Source organism: Xiphias gladius, chromosome 21, assembly GCF_016859285.1.
Source record: "Xiphias gladius isolate SHS-SW01 ecotype Sanya breed wild chromosome 21, ASM1685928v1, whole genome shotgun sequence".
NCBI lineage: Eukaryota > Metazoa > Chordata > Actinopteri > Istiophoriformes > Xiphiidae > Xiphias > Xiphias gladius.
The window spans coordinates 2463011-2479364 of NC_053420.1; the positions used below are offsets into that span (position 1 = coordinate 2463011).

The window sequence follows — 16354 nt, forward strand, 5'->3', positions numbered from 1 at the left end:
AAGGATGGGGGTTCACTTTGCTTCTCTCTTCTGGCCTCCACCACCCCCTCTGTTGTTATCGCCCAAGGTCTTCTTCACTTTATCTTCCCAGTTGTCTTAGTTTTCCTCAATCTTCCTCTCAACTCTTTTATCCTTCCTCTCCACTTCCCTAGTTCCTCTGCTCTACATTGTTCGCTCCTCTTCTGTCTGGTCTCCTTTTCTTCACTCCTGACAGATTTACATTCAAAGCTGAGCTAACTTCATGGCGTCCACTTAGCGTCTAATTTGCGCCTGTAATGAAATGCAGCCCTTATAGCAGCGGACATGGGTGATTATCTGAGCCCTTGTGGTACAAGCTGGCTTCACAGCTTTCACAGTGATTATCTGGGCAAACCAGGGCTTACTTTTGTCCAAGATCTTCGTGGCAATTTCAAAATTCCCCCAGCTCCTGTCATTATCTGAACATGCAAATACTTGTTCAGAAAATACCCTCCAACAATGGTTGGCTACTAGAGAGCAGATATTTATGAGAGAATGTTTTCGTGCTGACTAAAAAATGTCGTCGCTGATCATTTTTATCTCCCTTCTCTTTTTTCTTATCTCTCATTTATCTACGGATTTTACTGAGCTCACGCTTCTGCATGAACAGGACGTGTGAGTGGATGCGTCATCGTTGCCAATTCAGCTGTTGTAGAAACACTGCAGAGCCTTTTTCCACAAAATACACTGAGTGTTCGAGATGCAGGGAAAATCTTTCTTAAAATTGCCTTCCCCCACCTTCCTCGCAGGGGTTAGCACCTCTCTGCCTGCACTAATGCCAAATTATCCTGCCCAGGCGGAAGCTCAAGGGCTATAATGACAGTGATATGGCGATTGCAGCCAGGTTGCATGAATGCAATCCCCAAGTTCCATTCTTATACTATAGATTAAGGTCATAACACTTGAGAGAGCATTAGACTTCGATTAAAGGCGTAGCAGCAATTTAAAGCATGAGATTTTAACTCGTAGCACTGTCAGCGTTGCTGAAATACCCATAGACACAGTTAAGAGCAGCCTCTCATTATTTCAACTGTAACTAATTTTCCATAGCAAGCCGCTGCTATTGTGGATGCCCAGGAGAGAGATGGCAAATAACAGGTAGATATAAAAAAAAAAAAACAGGCTGTGAAGAAACAACCTGACGTTACATTGTGATGTGGGTAAGATGAGTCATGTAGTAAGTAAACCTCTATGGTTCACAAGGTAGATATCATTCTTTATTTGGTTCACTAAAACATAGGAAACAGTCTTGTCCTAGGCTCTGTTTTCTGCTTTGAAACACCAGGAGACATAATTCTGGAGTCAATTCTGATGGATTTTAAATGATATGGACCACAGATCAACCCGAAGGAGGCAACATTCGAAACTCCTGACCCACTCTTTGGTGAAGGAAGCACATAAAAATAGCTGTGTCCGTAGAAATTTGACTGTTGTAAAATGCAGCATTTGGCCTTAGTTGACCCTTCGTTAAGCCCTGTCCTTTTGTCGTCAGCCGCTGCCGGTCCGTCAGGCTCCTGGAGCTAGCATGGCGCCCACACTGTCACTAACTGCACTCCCTGAAGAAACAGTATCCAATTTTTGGAAATATGAAAAAGCAATTACAGGTCTACAACATGCGTTTGAGGGATATATCCAGGATGTCGAACTGATCCAGCAGCAAAAACACATTAAAAAGATAAAGATAGAAACTAAAGCCTCCAGATCACAGTGTAAAGCGATCATGAATGCTCCGCTGTGATTGGCCAGTCTGCGTTCGAGGGGCGGGACTTAGCGACGGGTCAAATGCGACTCATTCTTCCTCTACCATTCACACAGTTTTACTTAATATATTGGAAATAACAGATTCAATCACTCATCCCCGAATAGTAACAAGTGGATCTCCTTCACAAATGGTTTATGGCCATTTATCTGTTTTCTATACAGACAGAGGAAAACATTGGCATAAGAATAAAGGCCACCTACAAAGGCCAAAAGCACTATGTTTAGACTTACTGTAGCTTGAAGTCACATTAAATCTTTTTCATCCTCAGAGTGAGACGGAAGAGCAGACTCTGTTTTTTTGTCCATTAGTGGAGAAAAACAACCAGTAAGTATACTGCGGTTATTTTGTGGGTAATTTCAACTATAAATGTGGGCTTTCCTAATTAGTTGTCTTCCCACCCATGATATGTAATGAGCATGGCAATAAAAGAGATTTGGCTGAGCTAACCTAACCAAAATGTTTTTTGCAAAGCTTCTGCTTAATTACTTTATATTAGATGATTATTCGATACTGTGTTTACAATTTCACAGTGGCGATTAGCCACCAGCCAACGGTTAGGAAACGAGTGGTTTCCTCTGAACAAAAGAAGCCATTACATTACATTAATAATCTTAATTATTCATTTGGCAGACACTTTAGTCCAATGCAACTTTAAATAAGTGCATTCAAACCACATAGGAGCAAGAGCTAGATATCCTCCAAAACTGGGAGTGCATCTCATTAAAAAAAACAAACTAAAATCATGTTCAGAGCTTCAGTACAAGTGTTTAGGGAAATGAGACATAAGTAGGTGCTAGCGAGGGTTGTTGAGATTTCTGCTGTCCGGATTTCAGTGGGGATCTCATTCCACCTCTGTGGAGCCAGATCTGAGAAGAGACTGACCAAAATGGGCAACCACAGTGTCCTCAGAGCAATCTGACCGCTGAAAGCCCACATGCAGAGACGGGCTATGGTCGGACTGGATGTAGGGTTTGACCGTGGACTGAGGGTAGGAAGGAGCAGTTCCCGTCAGTGCCCTGTTGGCCAGCAGCAGAGCTGGATATGAGCAGCAACGGGGAGTCAATGAATGGAGAAGTGGAGTGGTGTGTGAAAATTTGAGACGGTTGACTGCAAGGCCGGCAGTAGCGTTCTGGATTCGCTGCAGAGGTCTGATGTTACACTCAGGGCTCCAGCAAGGAGGGAGTCCAACAAATGCCTGGATGAGCATCTGGGCCCGCCTCTCGAATCCTCCTGATACTGTAAAGAAAGAATCGCCGCAATCTCTGCCAAGAAAGGGTCCTTCCCGGATTCCTTGCCGTCACAGCTGGCAGCACCACCTTGAGGGGACCCTCTCCTCTGGGGGAGCACCAGCTCAGTCTCGTCCAGGCTGAGCTCTAGGTTGTGCCTTGACATTCACTCCAGGATGTCGGCCAGGTGAGCAGTGAGTGGCGATGCCTGTCAGAGCCAAGCTGAAAGGGCGGAAGGTGGGAAAGTGGTTGGTGGTTAGGCAACCTGATCCCCGAGAATTCTTTTGTTGCTATGACAACCAGCAAGTTTTTCTTGACCTGCTTTTTTATTAATGTTTGCACAATCTGCTGAATTGACCCCAATCAACCAATACCCGCGCACCGGCAGTGTTGTGCGAACTGAGGATACCGTGTTCACCGTGAGCAGCTCGGCGGCGAAGCAGCAGCCCCCACCTCTAGGGAATCACTGTCATAACTGTAATTGCAATGAAAACGCCCTCTTGGGTTCTAGTACTGCATCAAGGAGCGATTCCTTTTCTATGTGAACCAGCTCGAGGCGTGCTCAGTGCTTCACGGTGATGTGAAGCATCACTTAAGACCCACATTTGGCTTATCTGATCGTTTGATGGAAGCCTGCATTTACAGTCTAATGCTGTATACATAATGAGTTCAGTCTGAACCTGCATTAACTCGACAAGAGTGGCTCCTTGAGTTCTGCCCACTTAGAAATGATTTGCAGTGATTATTAATTTGAATTATTTTGATAATGGTGCAAAAGGATTATTCTAATTACCACTTAGGGACCCGTTTGGGTACAGGAGGCAAGATGAGTCCTCAGAGGATGAATGTGGGACAACGCGAGAATCAGGCACATATATATACACCTGCGTGCACATGGAGGTACCACACACAAACACCCGCTCTGTCATCTCTGCTTTCACAGATGTAATAATAATATACACTCCCACATACAAATGAATGTTTTATCTTTCAGCCGTTTTTTTGTGCTTTTTAGATGCAGTAAACACACTCAGCTACAGAAACACACGCACACACACACACACACACACACCCGTCCTCATTTCAACCTTTACAAATAGGCCCAGACACTGCTGGTCCAGCCCCAGTCTGATTACCATATAGATGAGAGGCTGGGGAGTAAACTCAGCCATCTCAATGAGGGTGATAAATGAATCTTGATTGGTTATTAATTAACCAGCCAATTAAGCCTCCATCTCCATATTCATATCAGATTGTGGAGAACTCCTGAGAAATGGATCTCGTGATTTTCAAGAAGATAAGATGAAAATAATGCAGATTTAGTATTTTTATCACTGGAACATTTTTCTAACAGAACAGGTTATGTTTGTTTATCAGGGAAATTATCTACTTTTAACCCTTTTCAGAAATGTCTTAAAAAGTGTTTGCCATAGAGCTCAAGATGGACATCATGGTGATTCAGATAATGTCAGCCTTTGGTCAACTAAGAAGTCTAAGAAGGCCAAAGTATAACATGCATCATTTTGATAGAAATGTCTCTTCGGCTTAACTCTGTCACTGACAGGCAGCGGTCACCCAAGCCTTACATTTGCAGGAGCAAGAGACACAATCCCTTTTATTTCCACTCGGATGGAGACAAATGATGTTCCCACAGTCTGAGAGGATGTCTGGGTGCTTTCCTGTACATATTTAGTCCCTGGATACAAGTCATTTTCAGCTGTCTGGGTTTTATTTCAAGTTGAGTCAACTGTCATGACAGCTTTCTACTCCAGGAGGCATCTGATGAATGTCCATCCACCTGGAAAGAACTGTTGTGCTCTCTGAGACTTGCACACTCACACTTCACCCACACCAGATTGCAGCCCTTACCTTAAACCTGTGGTTTCTAAACCGTGACCCCCCCCCCCCAATCAGGAAAGCTGCAGGGGGGGTGTAGAGGGAGAGACGTGAGACAGTAAGTTAATGTAGTTCAGCCTGCCTGTCAACACGGTCAAGAGTCAGCAATTTGCATCAACAATCTTACTCCTTCTTAGTGTCTCTGATTTCCATCACGAATAAATATCCATAAATCTGCTTAGAAAGCATAAAACAAAGATGCTCCTTACAACTCCAGAACTTGGCTGAGAGTCATCACGTTTTAAAGTTTTCCTCAGTATCACACTGACCCAGTGATAGCTGTCTGTACATCCATGGCTACACCGCAAGCAGGAACTGATAAGAGTTCATTCAGAAACTTTTAATTGGGATAATGGATTTAATTGGAAAATGTAAACACACATAGGGGTAAAAAAAAACAAAACAAGGTTCAGGTTGTAGCCCGCAGCTGTTGGGGAGGCACAATTGTTGATCCCAGGGTCCGACTTTGAAAATCCCTACCTCAGACTAAACTTCATTCTAACTAAAGTCCAACTTAAATGTCATCACTTCCCAAAATGTCTGTTACCGTGGCACCATCTTTTTCTTGAAAATGCCCGCTAAGATTTAAGCATATACAGTTAGGTCCATAAGTATTTTCGACAGTGACACAATTTCCGTAATTTTTTCTCCTCACACCACCACTGTGGATTTGAAACAAATTTCAGCTTTACAATTGACAATCAATCGGTTTCATGTCCAGGTGTGGCCTGTCCCCTCGTTATTTCATGACAAATGAAGCAGCTTAAAGGTCTGGAGTTGATTCCAAGTGTTAAATTTGCATTTGGCGGCCGTTCATGGGAACTCTCAATATGCGGTCCAAAGACGTGGTGATGCATGTGAAGGAGGCCGTCATTAGGCTGAAAAAACCAAACGAACCTATCAGACAGATGACAGAAACTTGAAGAGGCCAAATCAACAATCTGGTACATTCTTAAGAAGAAGGAATGAACTGGCGAGCTCAGCAACACCAAAAGACCAGGAAGACCACAGAAGACAACTAAAGTGGAGGATCACAGAATTATTTCCTTGGTGAAGAAAAACCCGTCACAATATGTAGCCAGGTCGAGAACACACTCGAGGAGGCAGGTGTATTATTGTCAAAGTCTACATTCAAGAGATGCCTCCATGAGTGTAAATACAGTAACACCCAAGAACAGAGAGGCCACATTAGACCTTTCCAGAAAACATCTAAAAAAAAAAAAAGAAAATTCCTCCCCAGTTCTGGAAAAAGGATCCTTTAGAAAGATGAAACCAAGATGAACTTGTACCAGAATGATGAAAGAGAAGAGTCTGGAGAAGGAAAGGAGCCGGTCATGATCCAAAACAGTTAATGTTATATTTTTGTGAAACCCCTTGAATTAAAGCTGAAAGTCTACACTTCAGTCACATCTTGATGGTTTTCGTTTCAAATCTATTGTGGTGGTTTACAGAAATAAAATTATGAAAAAGTTTTTCACTGTCCAAATACTTATGCAACCAACTGTAGCTTACACATGAATTAACAAAAATCCTTAGTCCATGTTCTTTATTGAACAGTTTACTGAAGAACGTTAAACGCACCCAATAGGGAACTTCATTCAGGGATCCAACCCAACTCTTACTGACTAAATGTCCATGGCTAATAAATATTGATTGCTTTACTACTGGTTTTCATCCTCTTCATCCTGCTGTTGGCGCAAAATCAAAACCAAACACATGTTCAGATGAAACTTTATCATATTACATGATACACATTCATAAAGCTTTGAATACAGTCATGTTCACCACCAACATACCGTACATGTAGATTACTGTAGACCTCAGGCGTGTACCATAATTTAACTGAGATTTACATGAAACCAGTAGACAGAATACCGTAGCGTAATACTGTATTTTATGTGGAGACATTTGCTTATTGCTGAAATAAACCCTTAGGCCTTTTTCCTGTTAGATTATTGTTCTGAAAAGACAAAATTAACGCTGTCTGTCCAGAATATATAATTTAATCTTTGTAATAGAAGCATACCAGTGACTACTTTACTGTATCAGTGTAGTATTGCTGAACTTTTCCAATGCATGGTGGACTTTCATGCTTTTTGGTTATTTTTTCTTACTCTGTGAGGAAGCTCTTGGGTTCCATTCGGTGATATGGTGCTTTTAGGATGGATTTCTTTTTTTTCGGTGTCAACAAAGGATCTCCTTGTTGGTAAATGTTCAAGCCAAAGTCACCCTGCATATACAGTCACACTCCATGATGATAACCATTTTTAACTGTTGTCGGAATCTCTGTCTTTGCTCATCCGACTTAGTCACCGGTGTTTGTGTTTTCTTTCAGGATGGTACAGAGGATTTTCAACGAGGAAGCCAAATATCAAGGTAAGAAAGAGTGACAGCTTCTGCTCTTCAGCTCTCTTCTCTTAGACTGTTTCACTAATGTCACTTTCCTCCTCTTAAACTTTTGCTCTTGATTTCTCCATTCCCTCTTTTTCTTTCCACATCATCAATTCGCATTCGTCTTTCTCTTTTTTGGTGATGTTGGAAATGGGTTATCTATATTGCCAGCATCTCTGACTGCATGTCTAATGTGAAGGAGACTTATGTAAATAAATTGCAGACTTTTCCCTCGTATCCTCATGCTTTCTGCCCTCCTTGTTTCTGCTTTGCTTTTCTCTCCATCTGTTTGTCTTTGAACTTCACACAGTGGTAGACAGATGGTGGACAATGTTTAAGTAAAGATTCTTGTTTGAGTTTTATACTTTAAGAACAAACTGTAAAATTAACTAACTGAACAAGGAAGTTACAGTATGCGACTGTTTGGACCGACTGATGGTTGAAATAAAGAGCAAAACAAACATCCAAGCACTAAGTAAAATGTGATTAATGCGACCATATTGCTGCGGTGGCCATTTTGAAGTTAAGATACACTCCGGTCGGGAAACGTCTCCCAGAGTAGACAACAGCAACGCCTGAGGTCAGGTCCTTGGTTTTTAGAGGATTTAAGAGAGAGCCTACTGGCGTTGATGGTAATTGATAACATTGGCTTATATTATGAAATTTATATCTGATAAAGTAGATTCCTGTTATTTTCATTTAAACGTAGCGTCCAAATCTGCTACTCAACACGTGATGTTTTTTTTATACCTTTATTTTAAAATAAATGTATAGAACATTTCTTTTGCTAAACAGACAAAATGTATCTTAAATAAATGAACAAGCAGAGAGGGCAATATCACTCATCATCGCATGAGAAATGCCTCCCAGACATATGCTTGAATTTAGCAGAGACTGCCTAAATTGTCTAGATTCCCATGGAACAGCTATGTTATCGTGAAATTTAAAACTACTGTATTGTTGGTGTGATTCATTTAATAACTCTGTCTGTTGTTTGATGGAACCCAGTTCTGCAGCACAAGGTTTGATCTTTCAGTACATAGTCGCTGATCGTATCTTGTTTAGATGCTCTGTACATCACAGTGACTATGATAACAGTGTTACAGGATGATAACTGCAAAGAAACGGTCTTGTTATTACAAACACGTAGCTCCATTTGATGATATCGTACTGTTGTTGGGTGAATCCCAAATACCTTGAAAAAACCCTTTTAAGAATGAAGCAAAGAATAGCAATTTCTAAAACACTGACAAGGATTCTTTAAACTACAAGTTAAACAAGAAGTCTTTAAAGAGAATTTTTTGATACAATGGTTGTGAAACACCCTCAATAGTTTGTTGTGACCAGACTCTGCAAAGTGGCATGAAGAAGTCCGGGCACCCCTGATCAAAACCTCTGTTACTGTGAATAGTTAACTGATCTCCAAAAGACATAAAGCCAAAGACAAAACATTCTTTCAACATTTCAAAACAACATTAGCGTATTATTTTTGTGTTGTACAATTTTAAAGTGAAAAAAACCCAAAGAAGCACCAGACAAAGGCCTGGGCACCCCAAGAGATTTGAGCTCTCAGATACTTTTACCAGGGTCTCAGACTTTAATTAGCTTGTTAAGGCTATGGCTATTTCACATTCATTGTTAGTACAGGACAAGTGATGCAAATTTCAAATCTTTATAAATACTCTGACTCCCCAAACCTTGTCCTAACAATCAGCAGCCGTGGGCTCCTCTAAGCAGCTGCGCAGCACTGTGAAAATTCAAATAATTGATGCCCACAAAGCAGGAGAAGGTGATAACAAGATAGCAAAGTTTTTTCAGGTAGGCGTTTTCCTCAGTTTGCGATGTAATGAAGAAGTAGCAGTTAACAGGAACGATAGAGGTCAAGTTGAGGTCTGGAAGACCAGGAAAAATTTCTGAGAGAACTGCTTGAGGGTTGCTGGAAAGGAAAATCAAGACCTTCTGTTTGACTGCAAAAGACGTTCAGGAAGATTGATCAGACTCCAGAATGGTGGTGCACTGTTCTCCTCTGCAGCAACACCTGCACAAATATGACCTTCATGGAAGAGTCATTAGCCAAAAAACACAAAATTCTGCCTCAGAAGTTTGTAAAGGAAAGTCTAAACAAGCCTGATGCATTTTGGAAACAAGTCCTGTGGACTGATGAAGTTAAAATAGAACGTTTTAGCCACAATGAGCAAAGGTATGTTTGGAGCAGAATTTCATGAAAAGGGCACCAGTTGTTAAGCACAGGGGTGGATGGATCACGCTTTGGCCTCACGTTGCAGCCAGTGGAACGGGAAACGTTTCACTGGCAGAGGGAAGAATGGATTCAATTAAATACCCGCAAATTCTGTGAGCAAACATCACAACGTCTATAGAAAAGCTTAAGATGAAAAGAGGATGGGTTCTACAACAGGATAATGATCCTAAACAGACCTCAAAATCCACAATGGACAACCTCAAGAGGTGTAAGCTGAAGGTTTTGCCATGTCCCTCATAGTCTCCCCACCTAAACTTCATTGAAAATCTGTGGATAAACCTCAAAAGAGCTGCATGCAAGACGGCCCAAGAATGTCACAGAACCAGAAGCCTTTTGCAGGAAGAACGGGAGAAAATCCCCCAAACAAGAACTGAAAGACTCTTAGCTGCTACAGAAAGTGTTTACAAGCTGTGATAATTGCCAAAGGGGGTGTTACGGAGTACTGACCATGCAGGGTGCCCAAACCTTTTTTTTTCTGGCCTTTTTCCTTTAATGTTATTTTGAAACTGTAAAAAAATGGAAATAAAAAAGTAATCTAACTAAAAATGTTAAAGAAATGTGTCTTGAGGCTTTAGGCCTTTTGGAAATCAGGTCATCTTTTGATCTCGTAACTATTCACAGTAAGAGAAACTTTGACCTGGGGTGACCAAACTTTTTCTTGCCACTGTATGGCAAACATCTTATTGGAGCAAAAATGCATTCAAGGCGGTGACAGCATGCTATGCTGTACAGTATACTTTTTCTTTACACACTTTTGATGTGTACAGCTGAGTGCAGAAAAAGGTTGGAAATAACTGCTTTAGAGTAACATGCAAGTATTATTTCTCTTATTTTACCCCTCATAAAAACCAACAATGAAACTTTCTGATTAAATCTATAAAATTTAATCAGTGCTCCCTACTGCTTTTCGAAGTTTCATTTTCAAAGCTGCCAGTGCAAGTTTAACACATAACACTGGGTTATGCTTTTACCCAAACTGACTCACAGTTCTTTCTGTGTGTAGGAAATTGCACACAGCTAATCTCAGTGGGAAATGTACCCCCAGCCTTCCCAGGATTATAAATGTTAATGTGCCGCGGTTGTAGATTATTATCCTCTCTACAGTAGGACCTACAGTGTTTCATATATAACAAATTGGTAGTTCATCTTGTGAAACTTCTTCATAACCAGGGACTGGAAAAGGTATTGGGAGATGTAGATTTCACGCGGTTTATGGAGCTGCAGCCCCATTCGTAAAATTAGAGTCTGATTATGTTAGAAAAAGTAGATGTGCATTTCCCAATTTTCATTCGGAGTTTTGTGTTTTACAGAGGCAAAGACAAAACTCAAAAGTTAACTTATCAGACAGCACGCGTGACTTCTCAGTTACGTCTGAGGAATGCAGCGCAGTGCGATGAGGTAACCGTCAGTCTCCTAACAGATTTTATGGACGCAGCTTTTTATTTTAAAGCACTATGTCTGGATCACCAGCTAACAGGCTTCTCGGTTTTTAGTCTTTAAAAAAAGAACCTCTTTTGTGATTTGTCCTGCTCTGTCCCTTTCTCCTCTGTGCACCAGCCTTCTCTTTTATTCTACTTTGCTCCATCCTGCTCTGTGGATCCATAAGAGGCTTTACTGTCTAGATTTACTATATCTAGACAGCAGTGTTTCCTCAAGCTGTTCTTTTGGTTTCCATCTGGGTGTTCTGTGTTCTAGATATGAGAGGCATTAACACAGGAGAGATCATCTGCTGGGCTTTTGTATTTGTTATTTCATCTTAGGCAGAGACGGTGAGAGTTGATACTTTAAAAGAAACAGAAACACCTCTGGTTTGGCTTGGAGATTGTTTTTAAAAATATATCAGGAGTTAATTGTCAGTGTCAACGACCCACAAACACGTCCAACAAACCAAAAACCCTCATTAGAAGTGACATTTCATGTTTTGTTACGGAAGTTTTGGTACATTTGCAGATAGTACCTGCTGCCGTGGTGAGAGGCAAACACTCGTGATGTGCGATACCGCTGATTTCAAACCCAGGCTGGTATCACCGATACCAATACGATACTGAGAGTCTGTACAAAAACTTGATGCGATCAGAAAATGGAGATAAAAAGTAGGCCATACCTATTTCAAATTATAGCTACATATTGGCAATAAGACATCAGACTACTTTTTCTTTGATTATAAAGAGTATTGCAGCCATCTCAGCTTCATGGGCTTTTAAAATAACAATACCCCTAAGAAACGAGGAACTCCCGTTGTTTGAACATCAACAGACCGACTGAAGCCCAGACAGACGTGAATCACCTTCCCACGGTCGGCGACAGTGATAACCGTCACCAATAGCTACACACTCTCTCCCTCTGTACCGGGATCATTCCTGCCACTGCCACTGACTCAGTGAGTCAAGTGTGTCCCGCCCCGGCAGCACCTTCCTTCCCCTCTCCTTCGGGCCGCCGCCGCCGCCGCCCAACCTCATCATGCTCAGGTGCTTAACAAGGTCTGTGGTGTTGCCACCGTGCCTCGGTCCGCACACCGCTCGCAAACCCTGATGTGTGGTGTCCCTGCATTGCATGAGCATCGGACGACAATAAAACCACAACATTAAAACTGGTAACTGGTTCTTGATGTGGGGCCGACTGGAGTGTAACAGTCTCTCTGTTGAAATACATATTTTTTTTTACAATAAATGATATGTATTGCTACCATAAAACAAAGGAGGATTGTATCCACATAAATCCAATATGCACATCGTATGTGGCATGTGAAAACCTCTCTCAGACACTGTGTAAGTTGATATACTTTAAATCATAGTAAGATGTCATACACAGAATACACGTTTTAAAAAGATGTTCTTATCTGTACAGTTCACAGACAGGACCTGTTTAAGGCTGACACTGTGAAAGAATCTAGCTTCCCGGTGAAAATCAGATTTTGTTGAGCGCTTCCAAGACTGCAGCTCCAGAGAAAACCTCGACTTATAGTGGACCAACATAACAGCTTGGGTGTGGGCGGCACGCTGCCATTCATTTCTCTAGGTTACAGCAAGGGCAATGGGATGCAGCACAGCAGGGATGATGAAAAGGGAGAAGTTGGAGCTCAGGTTTCCTTCCTCGGCTGAAATATCAGGGACCCTGACAGCACTGCGGTAGAGAGCACTGTTTGACGAAGAACTCAGCTGTGCTGGAATCAAGAATTCACCCGACACGCTTCTGCACAGCAGCTCTCTTTCACTTTTGTTGCAAGAGACACTGAAGGCCAGAAGAAATAGACAGAATCAAACAGACTTGTCAAGATTCAAAATCCGGATCTTTTAAATCTCCGTTCCTGTTATTTACCTACTTTAGATGGATCAAGGGCCACAAAGCCTCGTCATGCTCCTCCGTTCCTCTCAGAAGTGGAGGAACAGAGCAGCAGGAGGCTGAAAAGCTGACAATCCACAGGGACGTGCTGTTAAAGCACAGCTGGTGCAATGCTTGATTTCAGACACGTGTTGCACACCTCAAACATGATCTGTCCCATAGTCATTATTGTGAAGAGATCTGACCTAAGTTTTTTTAAGTTTAGGAAAATGTATTTGCGGAGCAAACTCCAGAACAGTCAGGTTCGTTCCCTTGTCTTAAATCGTCCACTGGTCCAAAATGTAGAATACTCTGAAGTGACGAACCGCAACACGCTTGGAACTTTCCTTTAAGATGGTTCCACGAGTTTTTTGCCGCCGCAGTGATTCGAGTGCTACCAGCGCAATCTGTGAACGTGTGTTAAGTACAGTATGACGGGTGCAAGTCTGTGTGCTTGTGTCACGTGTGCACACAACCAACCAATCATGCCATGTTGTGCGATTGTGCGTCTAAATATGGATGTGTGTGCCGTGTCTCTTCCTTCGCCTCTCTCTCCCAGCAGCGCGGCATCAGCCCAATCCGGTTAGTTCCGCCCTAATCACCTGGTTCCTCCACAATAGGCTCACTGGTCGAAACGAATCGCTATGTCTCCCTCAGGAAATGCCTTCCCGCTCTGACTCGGGTTTAATCCAGCAGCACTACAGAGAACCTCACACTTTCAGTCAATGAGAGCAGTGTCTCTCGAGGCGCCAGTCGGCCAGTTCTGTACGGCGCTGTGTGCATTCGGCAGTGAGACAGTCACGGGAATCCGTCCAGCACAACACCACCACTGATTACAGATTTATAACTGACCGTAGAGAGTCAACACGTCTCACACAGTTTCAACTCAAACTGAATATGCCAGGCTTCATAAAGACAGGATTTATTGCGCAGCTGTTCTGTTGGACCGCATTGGATTGTGTGGGATTGCATCAGCTTGTACAGGTGTAGCGAATAAAGACGATGGATAGACTGAAATCATGAGACGCCAACGTACGTCAACAAGAAAAGCCTTCTGTGTTTGGGGTTGATTAAATGCAAGTAATGCATCCGTTCTTTTTTTTTTTTCTTCGAAGTGCTACCTCACTTTGTAGTGGATCGGATGTTTTGTTTTTGCTTTTTGTCAGAACACACACTGCACTCACTGAAGCACACTGCCCGACAAAAGTTTTAGAAAAATACCCGTTTTTACAGTTTTAATTGAAATTTCAGCACGTGGAGTCCAGTGGAAAACCTCAAATGGTAGAGAGCGGCAAACTGGCCAAGTAAAAAAAAAAAAATAAACACAAGTGTAGGTCACCAGAAACTGAAAAGTCATGTTAAATTCATGGAACCGGGCCTTTTTAGGGATGAAGAAATTGGTTCACTTACAACCTTTCTGAAGCAATAGAAGTAAATGAAGCCTTGAAAGTTAATGCAAACAGTTCCTACAGGTGCTCCGACTTTTGTTGGTTACCTACAAACTCTCTGCCTGTCCAAAGGCAGCGCTGGACCAAACTGTGTAACTAAACCCTCCGACGCGTCATCGGGACAACGCCGTACTGCAGGAAGTAGGACCGCATACTGCTGTCAGAATGGAGAGAGAACGACGGGTAACAGAGGAAGACGGACTGGCTGGTCCGGGCTGCGTCCTACAGTACCAGATAATGACCCAGAACTTTAGAAGAAAAGGAACTAGACGGTGGCTTCACACGATGGAAGACCAGCACAGTCTCCAGACCTGGTCTGGGGTGAAATGCACGGAAGGGGAAAGCACAACAAACTTGTAGAGTAACACGGCTTTGAATTAAAGACCCTTGACTGACGTTTCTCATCAGTCCCCCCCCGACCTTTGGACATAATGCATAAGTTTCTCTTTAGAATAAAAGCAGCAGCAGGGCCGGCTGCCCAGATACATGCGGTTACCTGTAGACAATGTGTGTGAAGAGTGTGTGTCTGGCTCTCTGACGTCACCGATGCGTCAGGTCGGCAGGGCAGTGAAGGGCGTTACGTTCGGGTGTGAGGTGACTGTCGATCGAGTCTGCCAAACTGAATACACACCTGTCTGCCAACTGCTCTAAACCAGGTGTAAACAAACACACACACACACACACACGTACGTGCACAGCAAGAAGCGACCGCAATCCGTCTTCCCCGTTGACGTCCAGCCTAAATGCCGTGCGGGTGAATGTGTGTGTGCTCGGCTCGGTTCAGTGAAAGCGACCACCTGTCCAGTCACCTTTCATCAGAGATTAGACCAGATCAGGGTAGAGCGTCGGTAACAAAGAGCACAAACACACACATGCGCGTACGTATACACACAGTCAGTGGGGCTTCTGGGACCGTGCGTGTTAGTCACGGTTAATCTATCCATTAAAATACGGATCAGCACAGTTTGGCTCGCTGCTCTCATATTCTGCCCTCTGCAAAACCCAAAATCTGATATTAACATATCAAATATCAGCTCAACTCACTGTGCGTACCAGACGCTTATTATACAAGAGTTTCGAGTGCAAATGTAGGTCACTGTGATATTTTTGAATAGGAAAGTCTAGGTTTTCAGTTGATGTTGGCTGGTTTTGGGATTCCACTTTTTTGTGCATTTTTATTAGCAGACACAGTGACGCCATACAGCATGGCTACGGTTAACGTTTGGTTAAGTTTAGGCACAAAACTGACTTGGTCGGGTTTAGGGGAAACATCATGGTTTGGGTTAAAATGACCTTTTCATGGTTAGGGGACGTTCATCGCCGTGGTTACGGTAAAAACGACAGTGGTCGTGGTGAAAAGAGAACAGTGGTCGACTGTTGGAAGGAAGACATGGAAGGAACAGCGGTCTCCTGTGGTACGGCCCCGTATTTCGGTGTCCCATCCATCCACCCGTACCTCCTCCCTCTGTGGACTTTGTGGCTCTGTATCAACATCACACAATTTCCACCCTTGCTCCTGACGGCCGAAAGTAAAGAAACGAGAGTGTCTGTCTACCTGGCGTTTGATGGTCTCTGTTCATGTCCAGCATGGACAAAATAAAGCCTGTTAAAATGTCATTGAGACCAAAAAAAAAGCTCACTGACGTATCCTGTCAGTCTGGACGTTTTCACCGTAGTTGCTGCCTTTTTATTATATTGCACTGGATTGTATGCAACGGGTGTGAGTTCCGATTTTGCCGTATGTTTCTGTACGTGTGCGGTCTTTGCCTTTAGCGTTAGCATGCTGTGCATTTAGCTTAACGTTTTCTTTTAGTATCAATATTACAGATGTCCTCTTGTGAAGAGCATTAGAAGTGCTAGAGAGTAAAGGGTCAGAGTTACGAATCCCTTCAAATCCTTGTGTGTCACAGTTTGGGCGTCTGAAAGCAAACTATTGAAAACAAAAAAAGATCAAGATAAAGAGGAGATGTATCCGAGTGTGTGTTGGTGTGCGTCTGTTGTCGGGTTTTATCACACTGGGATGTCGAGCTCC

The 16354-nt window shown here is 42.8% G+C and overlaps 1 protein-coding gene across 1 annotated transcript in view; it reads left to right on the forward strand.

Annotated features, from left to right (window-relative positions):
- The window catches only part of LOC120807162 (dedicator of cytokinesis protein 3-like), a 117241-nt gene that overhangs the window by 3179 nt on the left and 97708 nt on the right, over positions 1–16354 (forward strand). Inside the window, exon 3 of the mRNA XM_040158897.1 lies at positions 7238–7278. Within this exon, the coding sequence (XP_040014831.1) occupies positions 7238–7278 (41 nt within the window). The remainder of the gene's footprint in view (positions 1–7237; positions 7279–16354) is intronic.